This window comes from Bos indicus x Bos taurus, chromosome 16 (genome assembly GCF_003369695.1).
Source record: "Bos indicus x Bos taurus breed Angus x Brahman F1 hybrid chromosome 16, Bos_hybrid_MaternalHap_v2.0, whole genome shotgun sequence".
Taxonomy (NCBI): Eukaryota; Metazoa; Chordata; class Mammalia; order Artiodactyla; family Bovidae; genus Bos; species Bos indicus x Bos taurus.
Genome location: NC_040091.1, coordinates 4,489,510 through 4,516,088, shown reverse-complemented (window position 1 = coordinate 4,516,088; position 26,579 = coordinate 4,489,510). Strand labels below are relative to the sequence as shown.

General features: G+C 51.1%; 2 protein-coding genes across 4 annotated transcripts; one reads left to right on the top strand and one right to left on the bottom strand.

The window, feature by feature from the left end:
• Window positions 1-683: 683 nt before the first annotated feature.
• Window positions 684-21,056, top strand: FCMR (Fc fragment of IgM receptor). 3 transcript variants are annotated; one of them, XM_027564335.1, is made up of 8 exons: window positions 684-875; window positions 8,514-8,849; window positions 9,623-9,754; window positions 10,724-10,946; window positions 13,430-13,566; window positions 13,889-14,047; window positions 14,832-14,890; window positions 18,302-21,056. In XM_027564335.1, the coding sequence occupies exons 1-8, from the start codon at window positions 839-841 to the stop codon at window positions 18,476-18,478; spliced, it is 1,260 nt and encodes a 419-aa protein (XP_027420136.1). In that variant the 5' UTR covers window positions 684-838; the 3' UTR covers window positions 18,479-21,056. The 3 variants fall into 3 exon arrangements, with proteins under 3 accessions (XP_027420136.1, XP_027420135.1, XP_027420137.1); XM_027564334.1 differs by lacking the exon at window positions 684-875 and adding an exon at window positions 8,181-8,441; XM_027564336.1 differs by lacking the exon at window positions 684-875 and adding an exon at window positions 8,182-8,417.
• Window positions 20,343-25,956, bottom strand: IL24 (interleukin 24). Its single transcript, XM_027565935.1, has 6 exons — window positions 25,856-25,956; window positions 24,159-24,468; window positions 23,014-23,076; window positions 21,986-22,144; window positions 21,333-21,404; window positions 20,343-20,441 (listed from the first exon to the last, which is right to left on the bottom strand). Exons 1-6 carry the CDS (start codon window positions 25,954-25,956, stop codon window positions 20,358-20,360), a joined length of 789 nt encoding a protein of 262 aa, XP_027421736.1. The 3' UTR covers window positions 20,343-20,357.
• Window positions 25,957-26,579: the final 623 nt, after the last annotated feature.

Below are 26,579 nucleotides of genomic sequence, written 5' to 3'. Positions count from 1 at the left end.
GTCATTTCCTTCTCCAGGGGATCTTCCCGACCTAAGAATCGAACCGAGGTCTCCCACATTGCGGGCAGATGCTTTACCTTTTGAGCCACCAGGTCTCTTAAAGTGAAGTGAAGTCGCTCAGTCGTGTCCGACTCTTTGCAACCCCATGGACTGTAGCCTACCAGGCTCCTAAGTCCATGGAATTTTCTAGGCAAGAATACTGGAGTGGGCTGCCATTTCCTTCTCCAGGGGATCTTCCCAACCCAGGGGTCGAACCCGGGTCTCCCACACTGCAGGCAGACACTTTATCGTCTGAGCCACGAGGGGGGACAGGTCTCCCAAAGCATTTATCAAATGTGTTCAAGGGCTACAACCAGCACCTTCTGATTTCAGGCCCAAGCTTCTGTCCCTACAGCCATCCTCAGAGGGAGAAAATTGGCAAGAAGGCTCTTTCATGCTGAAGACAGGCATAAAGCAAATAACTCTGGCTCACATAAACCCCACAAAGCATAGGAGGACCCTCCAAGGCATAGAAATATGAGGCCTGTTAGTTTCTAGCAGTCTTTATTAATAGAAGCTGCCTCGAGGCACTTTGAACCCTGGGGACCCATTCTCACCCAACATAGCATGATTTCTCAGTTTCTGGCTTCCTCTGTGGTTTGCTGGTATTTTCTTTTTCCATCTAAAACTAGTAAGCAAACAAGATAGGTTGTCATTTCCTCTTTTCCAAGCCCCACTCCTCGTGGGGGCCCAGAAATCTCTTTTGAGCATCAGACAGCACAGAGCTCCGAGGTGAGCAGCGGGCCTCTGTCCCCCTCTTCGGGGGGCCCTTGGATGGGACCTTGCTCTGGAAGGAGCCATGGACCTGTGGCTTTGGGCGCTTTACTTCCTTCCAGGTAAGTGCTCTGGAGAAACACCTTGGACGCCGTATGAGGACTGAATTGGTCACAGGTAGGGGAGTGGCTCAGAGAAGGCAACAGCACCCCACTCCAGTACTCTTGCCTGGAAAATCCCATGGATGGAGGAGCCTGGTGGGCTGCAGTCCATGGGGTCGTGAAGAGTCGGAAACGAATGAGTGACTTCACTTTCACTTTTCACTTTCACGCATTGGAGAAGGAAATGGCAACCCATTCCAGACTCATTGCCTGGAGAATCCCAGGGACGGGGGAGCCTGGTGGGCTGCCATCTATGGGGTCGCACAGAGTCGGACACGACTGAAGCGACTTAGCAGCAGCAGCAGGGGAGTGGCTGGGTATCTCTGGCTCTGAAGCGTCTGGATGAATTTAGTTGTAAACCAGTACCTGGGGCAGGACAAGGGTGGAGGCCGTCCCAGCTCCCAGCTAGCACCCCTCTCTCCTCTCCAGACACTCCTCCTGAGCCCTAAGGTGTCGACTCACAGGCCGAAGGCGTCCCCTCTCCCAGGTGTCAGCCTGTTAATCTGGGATTTAAAAGCCTCCAATGTTCTCTCTTCTACCTCTACATTCTTTCTTTGGTTCTTTTATCGCCTGAATTTTCAAAGTTCCAATCGAAGACTCCCTGGTCCATTTGGTAGGCCTGCTTCCCCAGGTAGCTCAAACGGTAAAGAATCTGCCTGCAATGCAGGAGATCTGGGTTCAGTCCCTGGGTCGGGAAGATCCCCTGGAGAAGGAAATGGCAGCCCACTCCAGTATTCTTGCTTGGAGAATCCCGTGGACAGAGGAGCCTGATGGGCTGCAGTCCATGGGGTCACAAAGAGTTGGACACAACTGAGCGGCTAACACTTTCAATTCGTTTCCAGAGCTTCATATCTTGATTTACAGCCATCTCTTGGGCACCCCCACTTCCACATCTCATCAAGATCAAAAATACAACTGGCCTGACACCTAACCTCAGATTTCTCACTGGTCACCACCTAAATCAGCTACTCTGTCTTCACTATCTATGATATCAGCTGCAAAATGCCAAAATAGCTTTTTACCCACCTCTCCCCTTTAACCCCTAACCAGACTTTGACCCAACTGATGGCCAATTCATGTAGTTTGTAGATTCACACTTACCAGGATAGGAAGAAATGGCAGCCTCTGCTAGAGACAGAACAGAGGAGTGAAAAGAAAAAGAATACAGGAGCAGCTTTTAACTACCTCCCTACTTTCTGCAAGTCGACAGCCTGTGGCTCCAGATCCACCTTACTTCTTCTTGCCTCTGATCATAACATCATCCTCCCCAATGACCTTCCATGCCTCCTACTGCAAATTGAACCAAACTCCTGAAATACCAACTCCTTCCTTGGCCTCCGCCTTTATACGCTGAGCTTATCGTTCTCCCCAGGACTTTCCTAACCTCCAGCCAGCAGAGCTCCCTGAACGTGCGCTGGACTTCCCTGCCACCACGGTCTTGCTCCTGCTGCTCCTTCTGCCAGGAGCGCCCTACCCCCCACCTCCACCACTGATGCGGCCCTTCAAGCCCATCTCAACCTCCACCTCCTTCTCTACACTTTCCAGAGCCCCTTCTTTGGAACCTTAATATATTATTGATTCGGTGGTAAGTTTCTTGGGGGTCAGAGTAGTTGTTTATTCATACTTGCTTTCTTTGTGATGGCTGGAGTTTTGAAGAAAGGCAAATGTTTGAGTCAAATGTTGGAAGTCCCTGAAAGCCCAAAGGAATGAAGTTTTAATGAAATAGACTCTGTGACAGGTAGTAGGACATGGGTGAGCACAGCGGATGGTTAACCAAACTTAGGCCTGAGAGGGAAGAGGGACTGGGTGGACGTGGGAGATGTCTAGAAGTGAAGGGCACCCGAATTGTAGTCCGGCAGTCTGTCCAGAGCACTATGACTCTTCTAGCCAGAAGGGTCCTTGCTCTGGGCTTTGTCCTTCTCCACTGGTGCCAGTCCCCATGGGGTGAGGAGTTCAAGACCCCAAAGGACATGCTTACCCCAAGCCCACATCCACACCCCCTCTGCTAGGCCTCAAATTCCCTGTCCAAATGACTCTGAATCCACCTTCGGTGACTCTGCAATGCTACCCTGGGTCTTCTATTCTAGAGTTATGTCTTGGCCTGTAAAAGTGGCTACAGGTGGATGTTTGGGAAGGAGATGGGGTTTATACATGCAAGCTGGGTCATTCACCAAGTATATGCCAGGACTGTTGTGGAGTGGGCAGGAGCTAGGGTTGAGAACTGAAGGGAGAGGGGCCAGAAGCTGGAGGCAGAAAACTTGGGGCCATTTTCCCCTGCACTGCATGTGTGAGAATGGACATCCAAGGAGAGCATAAATTTGTCAAGATGTTGGAGAGCCCCAGGGACAGAGGAGCCTGGCGGGCGACAGTCCATGGGGTTGCAAAGAGTCGGACACGACTGAGCAACTTAACAACAACAACAGTTTACTAGCTTGGTGATTAACTTTAAACTATTCAGACTATGATGAAAGTGAAAGTGAAGTCGCTCAGTCGTGTCCAACTCTTTTCGACCCCGTGGACTGTAGCCTACCAGGCTTCTCTGTCCATGGGATTCTCCAGGCAAGAATACTGGAGTGGGTTACCATTTCCTTCTCCAGGGGACCTTCCCGACCCAGGGATCAAACCCGGGTCTCCTACATTGGAGGCAGATGCTTTAACCTCTGAGCCACCAGGGAAGCCCAAGACTGTGATATTTAGGCCTTATTTGCATCCCTGCCCCAGGTCCTGCAAATATGGGGGTGGCCCTGGTCCCAGAACCCAGTGCATGAGGCACAAACTACAGGCCACATCGCTTGGGGCCCCAGGTGGAGGCCCACAAAAGACAGCAGGATAGGAGGTCGGCTTTCAAACCTACCTATACCTTGACCTATAATAGTAAGAATGCACACGCTTGATGCTGTGACATAGGACAACAAACACACATCTAAAACTTACCCTTAATTCTTTAATATGAGGATGACTCTGGGGCTTCAGCACTTGAATGGATGTTGACGCTTTCTTTGGAGATAGGAAGAGCTTGTACAGGAACAGGTTTTGGAGGAGGAATCAAGAGGGTTTTGTTTTTTTTTTCCCCTTTTACCATTGTAAGTGTGAAATATATCTTAAATGTTTGAGTGAAGTCCAAGTGGAGGGATCCAAAAGGCAAGTCTAGAGCTCAGAGGTACAGACAAGGCTGGAGATCCACGAAGTGCTGAGATCTAGACAGAGTTGGCACTAAAAGGCATGGGAGTCCATGGGCTCTTGCGGGGAGACCCAGGGGGACAGAGAGGAGGACAGGCCCAGTGCCAGGCCCTGGGGTGGCCCAAAACTGGTGGAGAAGGAGCCATACATAAGGAAGGAGGCAAAGAAGTAAGTGAGGAGGAGAAGCAAGCGAACAGATAAGTAAGGAGATGGCAAAGGACAGCCATCGAGAGAGTGACGTCAGGGAAGCCAGGAAAGCATTTCCGGGCAGGAAGGCTCTATCCCACCAAATGCTGCCAAGAGGATGAGGAAAAAAAGAAGACAAAGAAGTGACCAATGTGGCAACAAGGAAAGTTTTAGTGACCTTGATTGGAGCAGTATCCATGGAATATTGGAGACAAAATTCTGACAGATGTAGGTGGAAAAGGAATTAGGAGACGTGGAATTGGATTGCAGCTGAAGGGGAGCGGGAATGTCAACGAGGGGTTGTCCAATGTGGGCATCATCAGGGCATGTGTGTGAGCCATGTTAATGCTGGAAGAGAGGAACCACCGAGGCAGGCAGAGAAAGGCGGTGATTGCAGGAGAGAGGCTCTGTAGGACGTGATGGGATGGACTCAGGATCCAGGGCAAAGGACTGGCTTTTGAGAGAAGACAGATACTCCATTCACAGCAACAGGACCAAGGCAGACAGCAGGCCTGGACACACACAAGTCAGTGTGTGCAGAAGTAGGAAGCCGCTTGGGATGTTTCTCATCTTTTTTTTTTTTTAAGAGCCCTGCTCCATCTGATAAACATAAAGCTCTCAGGCAGGTCAGCTTCCTTATTCCAGAGATCCTGCTGTGACTGGAGTTGATAGGGTCCTCATCACCTCTCCTGCCTAGAAAATCACCACCCTGCAGAATCCAGTCTATTCCCAGAGCACAGCCACAGCCAAGGCCTTGGGGCCTAAACCTTATTTTGTATTACGAAAACAAGATTTTTTTCCTATGTTTCAAACATATGCTGTGCTGTACTTAGTCCCTCAGTCATGTCTGACTCTTCGCAACCCCATGAACTGTAGCCTGCCAGGCTCCTCTGTCCGTGGGGATTCTCCAGGCAAGAATACTGGAGTGGGTTGAGTGGGTTGCCATGCCCTCCTCCAGGGGATTTTCCCAAACCAGGGATGGAACTCAGGTCTTCCCCATTGCAGGCGGATTCATTACCAACTGAGCCACCAGGGAAGTCCAAGAACACTGGAGTGGGTAGCCTATACCTTCTCCAGGGGATCTTCCCAACCCAGGAATCGAACCAGGGTCTCCTGCATTGCAGTTGGATTCTTTACCAGCTGAGCTACCAGGGAAGCCCATTTCAAACATATATTTATATCCAATTACATGTTGAGAGTGACTTTTTATACCACATATATCCCTCTCCCCTACCATCATCACTGAAAATCAAATCACCGATTCAGAGATTAATGATACATCACAGCTTCTCTAAAACATCAATATTAAACAGGTTGATTCCTTTATATGTACTTCTGCTCCTCCCTTTCTTCCCTGGAATCATTTGGAAATGTAATCATAAGGCTCAAAATTGCAAAAATTCAAGGGCACCTGGGTTGCTTACCTAAAAATGAAGATTCATAAGCAGATATACTCACCCGTTCAAAGCAGATATAATCACCTTGCTGAAGGGCAGGACCAGGTCATCTGCATCTTAACAAGTTCCCCCACAGGAGTCTTACGTATACTGTGCTAAGTTCTAAACCTGGAGGTTGTATCTATCTTTTTTTCTATTTGGGAAGTCTGCTTGTGGTTAGAAGCTATTATGAACTCCAAGGAGAGTGGAATCTGGTCATTTTCACCTTGCCCATTAATGCTTCCCTGGGACCAGAACTCAGTGTACCCAGCAGCTTTACTTGTGCTTCATCCATCCAAAGTTTGCCCACTAAGGATGTCCCAGTCAGTGCTGGTTGCTGTAACAAAGTGTCATAGATGTGGTTTCCACAATAGACATTTATTTCTCACAGTTCAGGAAACTAGAAGTCCTAGATCAGGGTGCTGGCAGATATGGTTTTCTGCGAGGGCCCTCTTCCTGGTTTGCAGAAGGCTACTATCTCCCTCTGTGCTCATGTGGTCTCCTGTGTAAATAGAATAAGGACACTGATCTCATTTTGAGGGCTGCAGCTTCATAACCTCATCTAACCCTGCTCCTGCTGCTACTGCTGCTAAGTCACTTCAGTCATGTCCGACTCTGTGTGACCCCAGAGACGGCAGCCCACCAAGACTCCCCCATCCCTGGGATTCTCCAGGCAAGAACACTGGAATGGGTTGCCATTTCCTTCTCCAATGCATGAAAGTGAAAAGTGAAAGTGAAGTCGCTCAGTCGTGTCGGACTCTTAGCGACCCCATGGACTGCAGCCCACCAGGCTCCTCTGTCCATGGGATTTTCCAGGCAACAGTACTGGAGTGGGGTGTCATCATCTAACCCTACCTACCTCCCAAGGCCCCACTCTGTAATACGGGAGCTTCAACACATGAGTTTTTGGGCAATACAAACATACAGTCCGTAACGTAGGATCTGGGCAAGCCAGAGGGTGACCAGCAGTACCCCACTGAATAGAAAGAGGCCACTGGAGGCGTCTGCATGTGTCATGACCCATCTCTGCTCTGTCTTGCCTCTGCCCATTTTACAACACCTCACCCTTGAGAAAGCAGCCAGCATGCCCTTTTCTGGCTGAGTTGGTCTGAAAACGTTTGAATGCTCACTCTCAGTTGCCAGGCTTTGCACACAGGTGTGTGTGGTCCCTCTGGACCTATGGGGGATTCCCCCAGCCCCTTGGTTGGGTCTTTGCCCTTTGAATGGGTCGCCCTTCCGTTGGCATGTTCCAGTCACAGGGCTGCCTCCCTCGTCTCAGTTTCCAGGGTGTTTAAAGCAGAGGTGGGTGATTCGCATGAGGGCTTTCACATCAGCTCACACGTGTCTGGTAGTGCCCTCTGCTTCTCCCTGCTGTGCTAACCAGCTGCACATCCAGATACTAATGAACTCCTGCGAACGCTCCCCTGCTAGCCCTTCTCTAGCCTCCTCCACCCTGTCTCATGCTCTCACGGTTGTTTCCTCCTCTCTCCAGATATCCCCATCCTTCCCTCCCCCCAGAATGTCCTCCTCAGCGCATCTAGAAGCCTGCAGCCCCACTTCTTCCCCTGACTCCTCGGAGCGATTCTAAATCTGTGCTCTGCAGATGAATTTCAGGAAGCTTGTGAACACCCCTCCCCTCCTCATGAACATGCTGTGTCCTCTCTCCTCTCTTAGGCTTTATGGGGCCAATTCTCATTGTCTAGAAGGGTTTCTCCTCCACCCGTCCCCCCAGCCTCACCCCAACACACACACTCCGTCCTCTGCATCATCTTCCCAGAAATATATGGACCCTTATTGGACCCACTTAGTTGACAATCATACCCTCTTCTCTAGCTTAGCCCCGCCTTCTCTCCACCTTAAGCTTATTGATGTCAGGGACTCAGGAGCCACACCCTTCACTCCTCCCGGCTCCACACCAGCCCCAAGGCACAAACAAGGTGTGCACACATTCAAACACACTCCTGTTTCCCTCTGTATTCCCTCCTTCAGTGAGGATGACCATCATTCTCTTAGCCCTCCACACCCAATCCTTCAGGCCACAGCTTACACAGCCCTTCTCCCAGAAAGCCTTCCTCAAATTCCCCTCCGTGGCAGCCTGGATCAGGCACTCTGCTTGCTGCTTCCAAGGAGCCCTGTGTATTCACACCATGGGATTTATTACACTTTGCTGTGGTGGCCATAGATTTGTTTCACTGAATAAGTGATTCTTTCTGTGAGGGAGGGATGGCAGCTAGCTTATCACATGAACGTGATTCAATAGATACTTGTTAATGATTGAATTAAAAAAAAAAAACTGGAGGTGAAAGAGTTGTTTTGGTTGGATGGATCCAAGCAAAACAAAACTAGACAGGAAAACCTGTTGCAGTAAATTTCACCACGCCTCCAGGCAGCACACTGAAGTCACTCGGGGGCCACGTGCTGGTTGGGGGCGCAGTTCACCATGGCACATGTCATGGCACATGACATTGTGACTAGATTCTCAGGAGGTTGGTGTCTGGGACCATAGAGGTTCAGGAGGAGAGCTACATGAAGGCTTGGGCTGGGGAGAGACTGAGCCTCGGGTGTAGAGTAGGGACGGACATAGAGCCAGACCAAGGAGGTTAACAGGGTTGAGGATGGAAAGAGGCTGTGGGTGCAGCTAGGGCTAGACATGAGGGAGGCGCAGGGCTGCTCACGGGGATGAAGCTGGATGCATGGATGAGTATGAGGCTGCACTGGGGCCCAGGTTGGAAACAGGGCTGTGTTGGGGACGTGGCTGGGGATGGGGCTTCCTCTCACTAACTCCCTCTCCCTGCAGTAGTCGGAGCCCCGAAGGTCCTTCCAGAAGTAAAGATGGAAGGAATGCTGGGAGGATCCATTACCATCGAGTGCCCACTTCCTGAAACGCATGTGAGGATATATCTGTGCCGGACCATTGACGAGTCTGGAAGATGCACCACCGTGGTGTCCAGCAACAAATACGTCAGAGAGGAATTCAAGCACCGAGTCACGCTGGAGCAGTGTCCGGACAGGAATCTGTTCCTTGTGGTGATGACAGAGCTGACCAAGAATGACAGCGGGATCTATGCCTGTGGGGTGGGCGGGAACACAGACCGAGGCAAGACCCAGCAGATCACCCTGACTGTTCACAGCGGTAGGTGCCCCACTCGCTGGAGGCTGAGGACACCCAGGAAACGTTGCCCCTTGGGGAGGCGGGGCAAGCATGGGGCCGCAGCAGTCCCCACACCCTAACACTGCTGCCGTACCAGCTAGTCCAGTGGAAACTGGGATCCATGGGGCTGTAATCTCATAGAGTCAGTGAACTTCACGATCCACCAAATTTTCTATCCAAGCCGTGAGAAAGGAACAGGATCGGTGCGCCCCCGGGTGGTAACGTGCCCACCTTTCCCCCGGGTCACAAGCCAAGTGGGGGGTGGGCGTGAAATTGAGGAGAGGCTCTGAGACTGGAGGAAACTGGAAGCAAAAGGACATAAGCAGCCCCATAATTGGTCCCGTGAGAAATATCAGGGATAAATATACAGGAAAGACAATCATTTTTCAAGCCACAGTTGATGGCCAAATTTGTTACTTTATATGATCCTTTCCTTATTGCTCCAGAACCCCTCCTTTCTCCCTTCTTTCTCCGCTGACTTCCTCAGACATACACAGTACTCACTCAATAATCTAGATTCCTGACGGACTCTGATTTTGCAGAGAATGCCCACTGCGTCAGGGTGAAAGAGGGTTTTTTTTTCCGGGGAAGACCCCAGCTCAGTTACTTTTCCTCTCTTCTCACGGGCACCGTGTCCTCATCCCTTTATTGCCATCTACCCTGGCTGAGTCAGCCTCAACTCACACCAGCAGTCCCTCCCCCGGGCCTCAGGCTGATGCTGGAGACCACCAATGGACTTCTCTTGCCTTTGGTAGTTTACGAGCCATCCTGGGAAGAAGAGCCGATGCCTGAGCCTCCAGCATGGTTTAATAGATTTCTACAAATGCACTTGCCTCCTTGGTTCCAGATGCCTGCACATGCCAGTTCTTTAAAATTCACGTCCAAAGGTCAGTTCTCCGAAGCTAGGGCAGGGGAAGTGGAAGAAATTCTATGTTGTTGTGAAAGTGGACGAGGGGAATATGTGTTCAGTTCATGCAGTGGTTGGCAGAGCAGAGCTGAGTCTCACGTGTGTATTTCCCTGTCTTGGAAGAGGGAACCTCCTTGAGATCTGCATTCCAAGGCTGTCAAGCCCATCCCTCAGCCACTTGGCACTAGTTGCAGTACTTACACATCACCACCAGGTGGGGCCGCACATAATGAAGTTTATGCTCCATTCACAAAATCTAGCCCTTCTATGAATGACTTAGGAAACCAAGACTGGGCAGACATTTCCCAGCCAGAAGTCCTCCTGCCTTCTGCTCCCCACGTGGCTATCTTCCATTTGATGGCATACAGTAATTTAACAGCTGTATTTTGCGACAATAAGATTAATTATACTAATGATACTTTTACATTTCTATCACTTTTCTGTCTTGAATGCATTTTGACATACAATGTTTCTATCATATCCTCACATGTTCCCTGAGAGGTAGACACATTAATTGAATATTGTTACCCTAGAGGACTCTGCTGGCCCTTGAGAGGGGGATAATGTCACTGAGCTCATTACATACCCAAGGTTGTGACTGACAGGTGTGGAATGCGGGAGAATAGACAAACACATAGATATAATACAAGTCAGGGTGGGAACTGAACTACAGTCAAGGTTTTCTCCGTGGTTAAGAGGAGGGAAAGCTCTTCTGCCTGGGAAGTCAGGGAAGACTTCCTGTAGGAAATGGAGTTTGAAGCAAATATAGACAGAAGGGACTAGGTATAGATGGCCTGTTCAGAAGGCATTTCAGGCAATGTGGATTGCAAGAACAAAGGTAGTCTACCTAAAAGGAAGGAATGTGTTCAGGAAAGAAATGGTTGACCCAAAGCTACCGGAGACCAGAGTGTGGATATGGAAGGTCACTTTGTCCTGCTCTGTCCTGCAGTAACCACACCAGCTCAAAGGACCAAGTCTCCTCGAGCACACCAGGCCTCCCCCAAGCCCTCAGTCACCCACCGCCCCCGAGTTTTCAGGGCATCTTCGGTAGCAACTGCTGAGCCCACCATCTTCCTGCCAGCCATCACAACCTCAAAAACCTCAGCCCAGAAGGGGCTTCTCAGGCTCCAGACGGCCAGCTACAACCACCAAACCAGGCTTCACAGGCAGAGGTAAGATGCCTCCACCATTCGGACGGGGTAAAACTGATGAAAGGAGACTAGAGCTAGGAGATCCACCGAAATCTCCCTAAAATGTCTGCCAACAGAGACACTTCTTGGCTTTGTCTCTAGAAGTCACTGTGAAATACAGTATAGATATATTTCTTATAGCTATACTAATGTTATGCCTATAACATTAACTCATTAGTCCTATTAACAAGTACACACTTCTGTGCTCCAGCAGGAGATCTTGTAGAGATAAGACGATCTTTCAGTCATTCAACATTTATGCAAATCTGTTTTGACGCTGCAGCTGCCGCTAAGTCGCTTCAGTCGTGTCCGACTCTGTGTAACCCCATAGACAGAAGCCCACGAGGCTCCCCCATCCCTGGGATTCTCCAGGCAAGAACACTGGAGTGGGTTGCCATTTCCTTCTCCAACGCATGAAAGTGAAAAGTGAAAGTGAAGATGCTCAGTCATGTCCGACTCTTATCGACCCCATGGACTGCAGCCTACCAGGCTCCTCCATCCATGGGATTTTCCAGGCAAGAGTACTGGAGTGGGGTGCCATTGTCTTCTCTGGTTAACCATGTAGATCCTCCCCATAATTGTAGGAGTTTTCCTTTTAATAGATGAGAACTTAATTTTTTATTGAGACTTAGCTCATCACTCCGATTGAGTTTAAATGACCCTAAGAGAAAACTTAAATCTATGGCCAGCCTCAGAGCAGGTATTTTTAACTGGCCAGGTGAGAGGACCCCATCTAGAATGATTATGAACAGATAGAACAGGACTGAACACTCATCTAAAACAAATTTCCTAAGGGGTATCCAATAAGAGCCCAAAAGAACAGAAATCCACCAAGGTAACCCAGAAGTAATAGGCACAGGTAATTGGCCACAACCCAACAATTGGATTGAGTTTTAAACTAGCATAGAATCATGCTATCATAGATGGCTCTGAGAGACTGCTCCTGTTTTGATGGGGAAGAACTAAATGAATATAAAATTAGCTACTAAACCATCAGTAATTTAAAAATTACTTTTGCGTGTTTCCTTTTACTCTTTCAACGTGGCTACTAGGAAATTTTAAGTTACCTGTCCGGCTGGGACTACATTTCTGTTGGCCAGCTCTCAATTAACGGAGGGGGTGCAGCCCAGGAAAGTGCTGCTATCGACCACTAGGAGGCAGCATTAGAACAGATTCCAAAGAAAACCAGTCAGATCAGATCAGATCAGTCGCTCAGTCGTGTCCAACTCTTTGCGACCCCATGAATCGCAGCACGCCAGGCCTCCCTGTCCATCACCAACTCCCGGAGTTCACTGAGACTCACGTAATACCTGCGAATTATTTTTTTGCCAAAGCAAATAGAAGGGGCTTCCCAGGTGGCTCAGTGCTAAAGAATTGGCCAGCCAATGTAGGAGACAGGAGATGCAGGTTCTATTCCTGAGTCAGGAAGATCCCCTGGAGGAGAAAATGGGAACCTGCTCCAGTATTCTTGCCTAGAAAATCCCATGGACAGAGGCGCCTGGTAGGCTACAGTCCGTAGGGTTGCAAAGAGTCCATAGGGTTGCAAAGACTCAGACTCAACTGAGCAGTTAGGCACACACACAAGCAAAGGCAAACGTGAGCGAAGAAAGGCATTTCTGACATCATTTGGGCCTTAAAATTAGGAAATTGAGCCCATGAGAGCAAAGTGGTTACAAACAGAACCAGGACTTCTGATTCCTAGTCTATTAAACCATAACAGCCTACTAGTGGAGAAGAATTCAATTAACTCAACCAACATGTTTTTAAATCCCCACTACATGCCAGGCATTGTGCTATGTCCTGAAGATGTAGAAAAGTTTAAAAACATGATATCTAGGTGTTATTTTACTAATACTAGTCTTGACTGTGGTAAGTGTTGTAACTGGTATGAACAGAGGAAGTGGTGACACAGGGAAACAGTTGATTCTAGTTTACCACGACTGGAGAAGAAAATGAGGACTTATGTAATGGATAAGGAAAGCAAGATTTCAACATGTAGAGAAAATGGAGGGAAGACTTTCTAGCAAAGGGAGCACCATCCTCTCTTCCATAGTTATCAGAAACTAACTCATTTAAAATCTGCAATCATCTTGTGAAGAAACTGAGGTGCAGAGAGCTGGAAGTGGAACTGACCTTTGTTGATTGCTGCTTGGGTCAGCTACATTAAGGTCTTTATAGCCACTATTTTATTTCATCCTCAAACTGTTCTGTGAAACAGGTTTTACTGTAACCATTTACTGGGAAATGAGGCTCAGAGAAGTTAGGAAACTGATTCAAGATCACACAGCCAGGAAAAAGCTAAACTTGAAATTTAATCCAGGTTTCCTAAGGTGGGTGGGGTGAGAATTCTGTTATCCAAGGGACAAACCTGTGAACTGACTTCAAAAGTTGGCCCTTGGGGTGCTGCCTTAAGTCCCCCTCCGTTTCTTACCTCTCCTTCCTCTCCCCGCTCCTCCCCTGCTCAGAGCCTCCAACCAGGGCCCGGGCGCTGCATCTGGGATGGAAGACCAAGGTGTCTTCGTCCTGATCCCCACCATCCTGGGTCTCATACTCCTGGCGCTTCTGGGGCTGCTGGCGAAAAGGATCATTCAAAGACGGAAAGGTGAGTGGGTCAGGCCCAGTGACGGAGCTCCCAGAGAATCCAGCTCCCTCTGATCCCCCAGGGACACTCAGGACTTTAGATGAGCAGACTGAGTTTGAGGGGACTTGGGATGGGACTCGGTGGTCTGGACATGGGGACGGTGAGGGGCGCGGCCCGAACCCTGGTGGAGGGCCAGCCTGTGCCATTTTCGAGCGGAGCACCCTCAGGTCAGACGCTGCCAAACGGCGCGGAGGGGGCCGTCTTTAGTTTTCTGTAAGACTGGGCGAGTGCGGGCTTCTGACACCCTCCTTCCTCCTTCTGTCCCTGCGGCTTGGTCGAGAAGCTCTCTCCAGGCGGGTCCGCCGACTGGCCGTGAGGATGCGCACGCTGGACGCCTCCCAGCGGGCCCTGTCCCGGAGGCCGCGCGTGTCCCGGCGGCCGCGCACCCCGAGCAATATCTACAGCGCCTGCCCTCGGAGGCCCCGCAGCGTGGACGCGGCTGGTGAGCCGGCTGGCAGGCGGGAGGAGGGCAAGGCCGGGCGTGCAGGCAGGCAGCGGGGAGAAGGTCGGCCTGTGGGGGCGCGAGGCGGGTCTGGGTGGTGGGGGACGAGAGGGGTTGGGGGCGGGATGGGGCTGGAGGGGTGGGGAGGGTGGGGTGCGGGAGGAACGAGGCGGGGTGGGGGGCGGGGCTGGAGGGGTGGGTCTGGAGGCGTGGGGGTGGGGTGGGGTGGGGGGTCCTGGGGGACGAGGTGGAGGCGGGGGCGGGGCTGGCGCGCGAGCTGGAGCCGCAGAAACGGCGGCTTCATTTTCTAGATAAAGAAATGGAGGCTCAAAGAAAGGCAGTGAATTGCTCATTTGAGTGAATTTGTCCTTTGCTTTATGTTTTATATTATGTCAAAAAGACCTTCTTGGTTTCCTAGTCATTGATAGGAGAGCTAGATTTTGTGAATGGAGCATAAACTTCATTATGCGTGACACCGCATAATGTAATATCTGGCAATATCTGTGGGATCTTGTGGTGCTCTGACCTGGGGTGGGATGGGAGCAGGGTGGTGGGGGTTGGGGGAGTGGGAGCGGGGTGGAGGAGGTGGGGGCTGGGCCGGGGCCGGCGCAAGAGCTGGAGCCGCAGAAACCGCGCGACGCACAGCGAGAGCCTGGAGACCCGCGCCTCCAGGACATCCGCGCACAGCCGGGCAGGGTCCACCGCCCGGGGGCTTCCCGCAGAGCTGGGGGTCGGGGGTGAGCCCTGAGCCCCGCCTTCATGCTGCCCTCCCCTTCCCCATCAGGTGGAGGGGCCGCATCGCCCCCAGTCCCCGGAGCGCCCGCAGCCTCCGCCCAGCCGCAGGTAAGCCCCGCCCGCCGCGGGTAAGCCCCGCCCCACTGCAGGTAAGTCCCGCCCCGCCTCTGATTGGCAGCTGCGGCTCGAAAGGGCGGCCCCAGACCTGGGCGTGGCCCCGCGCGCCGTTTGCTGAGGTTCGGCTTCTCGGGAGGGCGCGGGCTTTCCCAGCCGCTGCCGGTCCCTGCGTCCGAGAGTGAGTATCCGTTTCCTCCTTGGACGGTGCACGTAGACGGCTACCCAACAATTGTGGTAGACTTAGTTACTTGGCTTCTGGCCAAGCATTCCTCATGGGATAAATGGGAGCTTAAGAAGAGGATGCTAGATGTCGACTGGGAAGGGCTTTCCTGTGTAAGAGATTCAGTTTCCAGTAGGTCTTAAGAGGGTTACCCGGTTTCATCTGAGGAAGTACTTGATAGTAAGCCCTCTAAGATAAGAGGAGATTGTTTACTGAAGGCAATTAAGCCTGGCCAATGGCACCCCACTCCAGTACTCTTGCCTGGAAAATCCATGGATGGAGGAGCCTGGTAGGCTGCAGTCCATGGGGTCGCTAAGAGTCAGACATGACTGAGCGTCTTCACTTTCACTTTTTATTTTCATGCATTGGAGAAGGAAATGGCAACCCACTCCAGTGTTCTTGCCTGAAGAATCCCAGGCACGGAGGCCTGGAAGGCTGCAGTCCATGGGGTCGCTGAGAGTCGGACACGACTGAGCGACTTCACTTTTACTTTTCACTTTCATGCATTGGAGAAGGAAATGGCAACCCACTCCAGTGTTCTTGCCTGGAGAATCCCAGGGACGGGGAAGTCACGACTGAAGTGACTTAGCAGCAGCAGCAGAGACATAGATGGGCTTCCCTGGTGGCTCAGCTGGTAAAGAATCTGCCTTCAATGCAGAAGACCTGGGTTCAATCCCCTGGCTGGGAAGAACCCCTGGAGAAGGGAAAGGCTACCCACTCCAGTATTCTGGCCTAGAGAATTCCATGGACTGTACAGATAAGATTCAACACTTTGAGTGAGAAAGATTCCTCTTTAAATCTAGGTGTGGAGTAGGAAACTCATCTTTTTTTTCTCTCTCTCATCTTTCCATTGATGAGCATTGGCAGGTGTATGAAAAAATGTTAAGCTATTCATCCTTCTTTGTCTTCCCCAATTAAGAAGAGAACATTTTATTCTCTAAAGCATCCACAGTAGCAGAAACATTATTGCTTCCGGAACCAGGAAAACTAAGTGTGGCAAATGTCCCTGATTTAATTAGGGTGTAGGCTAAGCTGATGCAGCAAACGCTAAACCCCAGGGCTTGCAAAATGGAAGCCTGTTTTCCTTGAAAGTGAAGACAGGGAGCCAGGAGGAGGTGGCCTGAGCCATGGGGTCATCCAGGGCTGCAGATGCCTTCTAACTGTTGTTCCACCATCCCCTGGAGTATTTCCTCATCCGTGGTTGATGCTCAATCACTAACACCATGTATGCATCCGCACATGGGAGGGAGAAAGTTGCTTTTTTAAGACCAGGAGCCTGAAGTGTCACGTATCAGAGAACCACTGGGCACAGCTTAATCACATGGTCACACCTGCCTTCAGGGGAGGCTGAGAACTGTATCCCTGTGGGTCTTGCTTAAAAGGGGAGAGTGATGCCTGGGAACAGGCAACAGCTCTGCCCCCATCAGGCCCAGCTTCTGGAGCTTGCCCTTGCTCAGCCCTGCTGGAGGAGTTCTCAGTAGCGTAGGTAGGCCCAGCAGTGCCCATCAACTCTACCCTTTGTTGCTCACTCGCTAAGTCACATCTGACTCTTTGTGACCCTATGCACTACAGCATGCCAGTCTTCCCTGTCCTTCACTATCTCCAGGAATTTGCTCAAACTCATATCCATTGAGTCCTTTTCTCTGAAACTGTTCTGTGACCACACATGGCCTCATGTGAGCCTGTCAGTTCAGTTCAGTTCAGTCGCTTAGTCGTGTCCAACTCTTTTCGACCCCATCAATTGCAGCACGCTAAGCCTTCCTGTCCATCACCAACTGCCGGAGTTCACTTAGACTCATGTCCATCGAGTCAGTGATGCCATCCAGCCATCTCATCCTCTGTTGTCCCCTTCTCCTCCTGCCCCCAATCCCTCCCAGCATCACAGTCTTTTCCAGTGAGTCAACTCTTCACATGAGATGGCCAAAGTATTGGAGTTTCAGCTTTGGCATCAGTCTTTCCAAAGAACACCCAGGACTGATCTCCTTTAGAATGGACTGGTTGGATCTCCTTGCAGTCCAAGAGACTCTCAAGAGTCTTCTCCAACACCACAGTTCAGAAGCATCAATTCTTCAACACTCAGCTTTCTTCACAGTCTAACTCTCACATCCATACATGACCACTGGAAAAACCATAGCCTTGACTAGACGGACCTTTGTTGGCAAAGTAATGACTCTGCTTTTCAATATGCTATCTAGGTACCTGTACCTTGCTTAAATTTTACCCTTCCTCCCTGCTTGAAATTCACACTCCTGCTATCAGGGATTAAAAAAAATCTTGATGAAACAAATTCACAACAAGGTGCCTATGATAAAATGACTGAGTAGTTTAAGCCTTCACAGGGAGCGACTTTTTAAAAATGGTTAAGTCAGATTAGTCTCAAATGATGAACCGTGACAGGCAGTGGGAGATACATTTTTGAAGCAAGCTGCTGCCCATTCCCTCTCTGGTAAAGTACAGAAAGGAACAGCTCCTTTCAGTGAGCACTTACTCAGTGCCTGCTCTGTTCAGGGGGCTGAGCTTCTAGTTTTCAGTGGTTGTGTTAAAAATATGTGACTCTCCCTGCTGCAGCCTTCCTGGGTGGATGTCACAATAGTTATGCCACGCTGGGGTCATGCCATAGCCCTGCCGTCCGAGAACTGATCCATCTCGAAGGCAGATGATCCTGAAGTTTCTTTCCGGGGAAGTGGAGCTCCACACAGCCTTCTACCTTCCTCCCCTTCAACCGCCCACTCCTTCCTGGAATGCACTGTCCCGTCACGTCACAGCCTCTCCAGGGAATGAAAGCCCTATGGAGGTGCAGAGGATGACTCATCCTCCTTCTGAATAATTCCCTGAGAAGATGCATATTTATTCCACAAGTCACATCATCTAATCCAGAGGGGGAACTCCTCTGGTGGCTGGTTCTCCTTCAGACCCATGCTTAGTCACATGATTTTTGTCTGAGCCCCATTTAAAACACTTCCTGCCGTATTAGATCTAAGTGTTTTCCAGTTATGTAGAGCGTGAGGCACCACCCTGAAAATCCCCAGGGCTGAGCCGCCTGATGGAGCTCAACCACCTCTGTGTTTTGCCTTCTGGAGGACAGCAACCACGCGCACCCCAAGCCCCACCCCACCATTGCCCACTGTGGATACTACAGTCACCCTACCCAAACCCAGGGATGATCCTTTGGTCATTTCCAGGTACCTGAAATTCCCTGGCTCCATGTCCCATCTCTGAAGATCGACTGTGAATATGTAAGCTTCTGCCACCAACCTGCTGCCAAGGTGGAGGACACTGATTCCGATGACTACGTCAACGTTGCCTGCCTGACTCACCTCTCCAGCTGTGCCCCTGAGCCCAGACCTTGGTGTCAATGAGTCTTGCCTGTCTGCTGGCTCCCAACACCCACTCCATCTGTTTCAGAACCCTTGTTACCTCCCCACCTCAAGTCTCGTCCCTGCCTGTTTGCCCCGAGCACTGATCAGTCTCCCCTCCTCCAGCTCTCCTTACACACTTTTGAACCCCCGTGGTTTTCAGGTGGCCTCTGGGAATGCAGAGCGTTTGCCCTGTTGCCGCCTGCCTCCTCTCCAAGCCATGTGACAGGCTATGGACTTGCAGAGTCTTTTTGATCACAGGGTCCTTACTCCCCTGGCTGTAGACCACATGGCCTTGGACTGGAGTGGAGGCATAGCTGTTGCTTTGAAAGCCCTTCTCGAGCTTGAGTTCCCCACCAGCAGAAGGTACCTGGACTGCCCTGTGAAGACACGCTTCAGCCCTGAGCTAGGAAGGGACCTTGGTATGAAACACCCCTGGCAACCTCTCTGCCCCAGTCTTAGGGCTAGCACTTACTAGTGATCTTCTGTTTGTCTGGAGTCCTGTGGTGACGGCAGTTTATTTGGATGTGATGAAGGGTTGTAAATTTTCAGAACCATCCTTGTTAGTCACACACATGGATACCCTCTTTAGGTCTTCCTCCCTTGATCCACGTAAGTACCCTGACTCCAGCATTTTCTCTCTTTAAGAAATAGAATAGCTTTTGTTATCTATTTATCCTTGTTCTATAGCCTAGTACTATCTTAGCCGTGGTCTATTTGAGCTATCCAAAGCCATTACAACTCTCTGCTTTCAGAAATACAGTCTGTTCCAGTCCAAGTGGCTTATGGCCAGGTGGGGAAGGACAGTGATCTGGGGTTCCTGGCGGGCCCATTGTTCTGCAAGAGCACTGACATCGTGGAAGAAGAGACTGCCCACATCCTATTCATCCTCCTAAGTGTTCTGAAGGAGGGTAGAGTTAGGCAGACATTGTATCTTTGGATTGAAATCAACTACAAAGTTCAACCAGAGCTGGAGACGAGAGAATGCCCAGTCTTGCTTTCAAGAAGGCCTTTCCCAGACACACAAGTCAGCCTCACGGGGCACTGGTCCAGTACTAGAAAGCAGAGGCTCCCGAGGTCCCTGCCTTATGAGCAGGGAGTGCCCTCACAGGTGGGCCTGTGTGTCCAGGCATGAGGACACCAGCCACAGTGTCAGCCTGACTCCAGCCCCCAAGGCAGGCAACAAAGGCGGATAGGCAGGATCAGAAAGAGCACCCGAGGGACGGGGCTGGTGGGAGCGGGTGGGAAGGGCTGACGGGAGAGGTGAGAGGTGGTGCTGACGGGGAGTCTGCTTTGTGCTGGGCACCCTCTGTGCTCTGTCTTTCACCATTTACATTCCAACCAGTGCTCTCACCTCACCCAGCGCTCTGTTCCTGCAGATGTCGTGACCTTGTGATTTCATGCCCTGAGGCTCAACTCCATATCCCAGCATCCCTCATTGTTCCTCAGCAATTCAAAGACAGGTTTTAAAAATCCAATTTATTAAGCATTTCCTGAGCATTCCCATCCACTAACCCCACACAGTGGCGAGGATTGTGGGGGGAAACAGAGAAACGTGAAGAGGGCAACTCCAAAAGACAGTTTCACTGAAACTTCACTGAAATAGAAGTTTCAGTCTGACAGATAAATATGGCATCAGTTAAAACACTGATGGGAATTAAATAGAGTTGTAATAAATATAGGAATCTGCTTTGTAGATTATTCACAGCATCCAAGGGAACCTTCCATGACTGTTGTTATGGTCACTTAAAGAATGAAGTTGTAAGCTGGGGCCAAGAACAGGACCCATGGTCAAGAGTGTGAAGTGCCCAGAGGACATCACGGGAAGGGACCTTCGTCTGAAATGACACGGAGAAGAAGGAGGGTATCCTGGTCTAGGCCTTCAGAGCTGGTAGAATTTCTCCATCCAGCTCAAGAGAATGTCCATTTCTCCAAAGGCTTTGGTCACAGCTGCTTCTCTGTCCAACTAAAGGGAAAGGAAAGTTGAAGACCTGCCGTGTTAGCCACAGGAACAGGTTTCCTTCTGACCCCTGAACCTGGTGCGACTGTAGATCACAGGCTGTGACCCCTTTAGGATGGCCTCTGACAAAGTCACCACCCATCAGTTCTCTGTGTGCGCTGTCTGCTTTGGAGGCAAGGACAGATGGGTTGGTGAGTGGCCGCAGATAAGGAGCAAGGGAAAAACATCATGAGTCCCTGACAATCAGAATCCCTGTGCAGGGTGGATTCCATCTACCTGAGACCACTGTGCAGATGAGGAAATTGAGACCTGGGTGGTCCCTTTCCCTAGTATGTTATTGCTCTTCACCATTTGTTTATAAACTGGAATATCTATTCCTCAAAAAATGATCGAAATTGGATTGTCTTGGGGAGGGAGCTGGGGATGAAACTGGAATTTTCTTTGTTGTCTTAGTTTAGGAAAAGACAACATAATTCTTTTTTCACAAACTCGACCCTTTGAGCATCCTGGAAAATACTGCAGATTTGTGTTGGGGTTGGGGATTCTCCCTTCTTTCTCCCTCACTTTTGACTCACCAATTGCCCACCTCAGGTACCCATAAAGCTCTCACTTTGGAATGTCCTTGGTAGTGAAATCATCTTGTAGGGAAATAGAATAGCATTTTAACTTGAAAACTGGCAGAAAAATTGGCCATGTCACTTGCAGTGTTTATGCAAAGTGTATGGTAACTAACGCAGCTACAGTATAGCTATGCTCCTGCTAAGTCAGGTGGCTCAGGGCGAGCTGGATGGAGTCCCCTACATCGAATTCTACACCAGGTCCCTAAGGCACCCTCGTGCGACAGTTCAGGGTAGTCTGCTTCCAGATGGGCAACTCTCAGTTCCCAGCCTTGATTACCTGTTTAAATGCTTGGTAGAACAGCAAAAATCGCCTGCGTGCACTCTTACGGGTGGAAAACATCTTTTCCTGCTGGATAACAGAGAAAGAAAATCGTGCCAAGTGTCAGGTAGGAGCAGAGGTGCCTTCTCCCACTCTTTCCTAGTAATGCCAGAAAGACTCCCAAGGCCTAAGAGGGCAGCTCCAAATCTCACATCCCCAGGGCAGCCAATGCTGACCTCCCACCGTGCAGCAGAGACTGCCTCCTTTCATACTCACAGTAGTCTTGCCAGATAGAGGTGATTATCAGCACTTTATAGATAAGAAAACCAAAGCCCAAAGCGATTGACCACTTTCGGGGTTTTGTTTTTGTTTTGTTTTGGTCTCCCAATTTCTCTCTCAAAGGTGTTTTAAATAAATAAGATTGATTATTTGCACACAAAAAAAAAAAAAAGAGAGAGAGAGAGAGAGAGATTGACCACTTTGCAAATGGACACCCAGTCTGTTAGACTTGGACTTAACCCAGCACTGCTGGTGTCCAGAGCCTGTGCCCCGTTCCATGACACCTGCAGCTCCCTGTCACGGAATAAAAGCCAGGGCCAGATAAGGGAAGAGGAGTCTTCTGAAAACACAGCATCTCCTGTGGACCTCTGTCCCAACTTTGTTCTACTCACACTGGCTTGCAGTTTTGACACGATGACAAAGAAGTTGTTGGCCAGAGTAGAGAATGGCTTCAGGATCCCGAATTCAACAGCCTTGTCATGGTAGTTTTTGAAGACAGTGTTCACGTAGAACCTCAGCAGGGCATGGATGAGGTGGCAGCTCTCAGTCTCCTAGGGGGTGGCAGGGTCACTGCCAAGCCCAGGCCTCTGCCCACTCTGACCCTGATGAACCACCCACGTGGTGCACAGGGCAAGATAAGCACAAGTGGAGGCAGGGATCCTCCAGGAGATGGGGCTCTGAAGCGTTGGGTCTTACGCTTCAGAGCCCCTTTGGACATCTTTGTTTGACCAGAGGACCCACAGGCCTAGAAAGGAAGGGCTCATCCGGGGTCCCACAGCCAGTGAGTGGCAGGCCCAGGCCTGGCGCCCAGGACTCCCGCCTCCCATGTGGTTAGATTTCTTTCTTCTCCAGCCCATGACCTCTCTAATAGCTCTGGGCAGTGATGGGCCTTGAAAAGCACCACCTCTTGGTTAGCTGAGCTTTGGCAGGGAAAAGGTTTAGAAGGAGAAATGAAGAGAGAGAAAACTAGTGTCCATGAAGGCAGGAATTGCACCCTGGGCCCCTGAGGCGCCACAGAAGGGAGCTTGGCATCCCTCAGGGGTCAGAGCTTGGTGGTTTTTACTCACTGCCTAGATGGGTGAGAAGAAAGTAGGGGCATGGAAGAGGCCCAGGCAGACGGCTCTGGGCCAATGAGAGCAGAAGAGAAATCCAGATTGATGGAGACTGGCTAAATGGAGACAGATATTTACAAGCCTCAGTCCCCGCCCTCTCCTCAGGTCCTGTATTCACATACCCTGGGTACTGAGGAGACCAGCCCAGGTGTTCCTCCTCCAGCTCACCACCCAGCCCTGACCTGTGCAGGCGCAGCCCGGGACAGAAGTGAAGTCTTCTATCAGCCTCCCCCGGAGCACCCCTCAGCCTCACCCTCAGGAGACCAGCCACCCAGAGGAGACAACACCCTTCCCCCACGTCTGATTACCGAGACGTTCTGCAGAACCTCTTTCCGCAGCAGCCGGACACTCATGATGTTATCTTGAGCTTGCTTGGGGAACAGAAAGGACAGATGTCTCCAGGTTGGAGGTCAACATAGAAGCCAACCTTGCAAGTACATGCTGCTTGCCCAGACCCTTCAGTCTATCTAGTCTGCGTGACCTCAGAAGCCACAGGGGGGACCCAGGGAGGGCCATGCTGAGCTGGCTCCTGGCAGGGAGGTACAAGGTTTCAGCTTCAGAAAATCATGAATCCTGGCCTCCCGGGGGCAGATGGAATCTTAGGCGTTCTCAGAGTTTTGATAAAGGACTTGGTCCTTTGATTCCTTTGGTCACTTGAAGCATGAAGAAATATGCCCATTTTAAGAACCACTAGGATTCTTACACTAGGATGTTACCCCCACCTTCCATGGAGAGTCGGGGAGGCTGCACCTCAAGGCTTCCCCTGCAGCCCGCCACTTCTTGGGTTTCCAGCCAAAGAATCCTTGATTCTTTGTCCTACCTCCTCATTGTGCAAATAAGGAAACTGATAGCATAGGAGTGGGGGAAGGCTGCTGTATGGATTGGTTTCAAGGTCAAGATCACACAGAGGTGTCCTGTCCCAGTCCAGCACCCTCCTCTCTCCCCAGACTGCCTTGTCAAGCTCCTTCATTCTGCCTTGCATCTGGATTGTCCTTTAAGGAGTACGTGTCACAGGATGCATTAACCGTTCTTTCCCAACTCAGAATTAAACATTCTTTCAATCTTGAGTCAAGGCCTCAGCAGGTGGGAACAAACTAGGAGGAGCTGGCAAAGCAGTAGGTGAAAACTCTGGTGGGTCTCAAAGGATTCCCCGTGACTTCCCGTGGGTGAAGGCTTATGTAACCCTGGGACAGAGATGAAGTGCAAATGAATCAGGCTTCCTTCTTATTCCTCATGGGCTGTGTTTCTTTTCCTATGGATTGGCCACATCTTTCTGAGCCTCAGTTTCATCGAGTGGAGAAGGAAATGTGGACCCACAATATCTCTGACTTCACTAAGCTCCTAGGTAGGAACATGATTAGCAAGCTGCAAAGGGCTCCATAATCATCAAATATTTTCCTTTGCCCAGAATCACCTCCCTCCATGGCTGGGTCCAGAACAACACTTCACTCACCACAATGTCCTTCATGGCCCAGAAGGCCTGCCACAGTTTCTGGAGAACTACTCCTTCTACCCGGCAGGGCCCAAACTGGAACTCTTGGCCCCGGACCCAAGGCCCCGGGCTCCAGAGAAGCAGCATCAGACTCAAGCAGGGAAGAGCAGCCACGTGCATAGAAGAGTTCATCTGCAGCAAAGAAGGTCCAGGAGGATCCTGCTGGGGGAAGGGAGCACCCCTGTAAGGGAGGATCCTGCTGGGGGAAGGGGGCACTCCTGTGAGGGAGGATCCTGCTGGGGGAAGGGGAGTACCCCTGTAAGGGAGGATCCTGCTGGGGGAAGGGGGCACCCCTGTGAGGGAGCGTCCTGCTGGGATAAGGAGGCAGCCCTGTGAGCAAGGCCCTCAGCCTCAGGCGTGGTCCCCCTGGAGTAAGGCTCCTTGCCTCTGCCGCAGCCAGCCTTGGGGACACACAGATGCAAAACCTGAAACCAGGGTGCGTTCCTGGTGTTAGAACAGTTCAAACGTGTGGCCTTGCCAGGGTGCCCTGGGCGAGGCAACGGTTTTTCGGCCCCGAGGGCCTTTCTGCCCCTCAGTCTTACTCCCAGTGGTCTGGCTATCCCTGCTACCTCCTCCCTCAGCACTCCCCTCTGCATCACACACACACACACACACACACACACACACACACACACACACGCCCTGCCCCACCTTCCCTGCTCCGTTACAGTCCTCTCTAGCCAACAGCCCACCCACCAGTCAGAATCTGACCAAGAAAAGTGAAGAAACGGGGAGTTATAATGTGCCAAAGAACACACACAAGGATCTCAGACTCGGCAGAACACATTCGCCGATCTGAGTTCTGCCCTCAAGTCACCGGACACACATGGGCAGGTCTTTCTTCCCTCCCCCCGGAGAAGGCCACCTCTGACTCCCATCACCATCCAGAGGCACTGCGGGTTTAATCCTGGCCCACAGGGATGGGCGAGCTGGTACGCACACTCACTCTGCCACCTCAGCTGACCGACTCACTCTTGACGCTAGGAAGTAATGTTTCAGGTGACTGAACAAGAGGAGGGATCAGGAGGACTCACATGAATCACCTCTAAAGCCTTCCACTGCATGACTGTGTGAAGAGCCGCAAGCTAGAGGCAGGGAATCCCCTTGTCTGTCTGTCATAACTGTATGCAGAGATTGCTTCTCCATGACTCCTTGGCCCTTTGCTTCTCTTCTTGCTTCTTTCCTCAGAGCTCGGTCCCGCCCTTGCTTACTCCAGGCCCTGGTCTCACACCTGAGGACGCTTGGTCTTCCACCCCTCAGCTGGGCGGGAAGCCAGGAGAAGGTCTGTCTCCCCAGTGCCTGCCAACTCGCGAGCCAGAGGAGCAGGCCTGGGGCCAGCACTCGTTGTCCTGTCATGCAGCTCTGAGCTCCAGCCTCTCCCTCAGAGTCTTCCTGGTCCCTTCTTTCCAACGCCACCAGCTCTTCAGCCTCTTGCAAATTCACCTGTGGGCTTCATAATCCTCCTAGCCTTCCTCTCCTCCAGCCTAAACTCTTCCAATGTTAAACCCAAGAGAGCAGCTCCTCCTCATGGCATATCTCACCCTTTACATAAACGCTGACAAAGTTCGCCTCTGTGTCCCCCCAGCCCCTATGCTTAGTCGGGCGGCAGTCGGTCTAAGGCTTCAAAGCCAAGTACTCGGGAATCTCCCATCACTCACCTCGGGCCCTGGAAGGGATGCTTGAGGGCTTGCTGGTTGGTGGTGGCTGGTTCCTGTCGTAGAGGAAGAAAGTTGGGCAGGCGTCCACACACACACACCATGCACCAACCAGGGGTGTAACAGTGGATGGAAGGCTCTTGTTCCAGCTGTGGAAGTTGTTTCCAAAGTAAAGGTGTGCAGGCAAGCCAGGCTTTGTGGAGCTTCATATACATGGGGGCTGTGGGGGAGGAGCGGGGGAGGCAGAGGGAGGTGGAGAAAGGGAAACCGGTCATGCTTTCCCAGAGAATGACGTCACTGCTAGTCAACCTTCACTCTAGACAGTGGGGCCGTGGGGGAAGCAGCCCCTGGGTGCGGTGAGCGCTGGGTCTGAGTTCCAGCTCTGCCATTGGCAGCGTGACAGGGGCAGGTCATCTAGCTACCTCGAACCTCAGTTTCTACATCCATAAAGTTAAAACAAGCAAGCAAGCAAACAAAAGCTCTATCCCATTGCCACAGGAGCATCAGTGCCATCAAGAGACCTGGCCGGGTGTCCTCCTAGTAGGACGCTCAGCCTTCAGGTGTAGGGTGTAGGTGAGGGGCAGACTGGAGCAGTGTTTCCAATGCATGTTCCCCAGAACCTGGTCCTGAGGGATGCTTATCTGCAAGACTCTCTGTGCACTAAGGATTTCACTCTCAGTAAATTAGAGAAGGCTGGCACATGCTTGCCCCTCTTGGAAACCTTTGT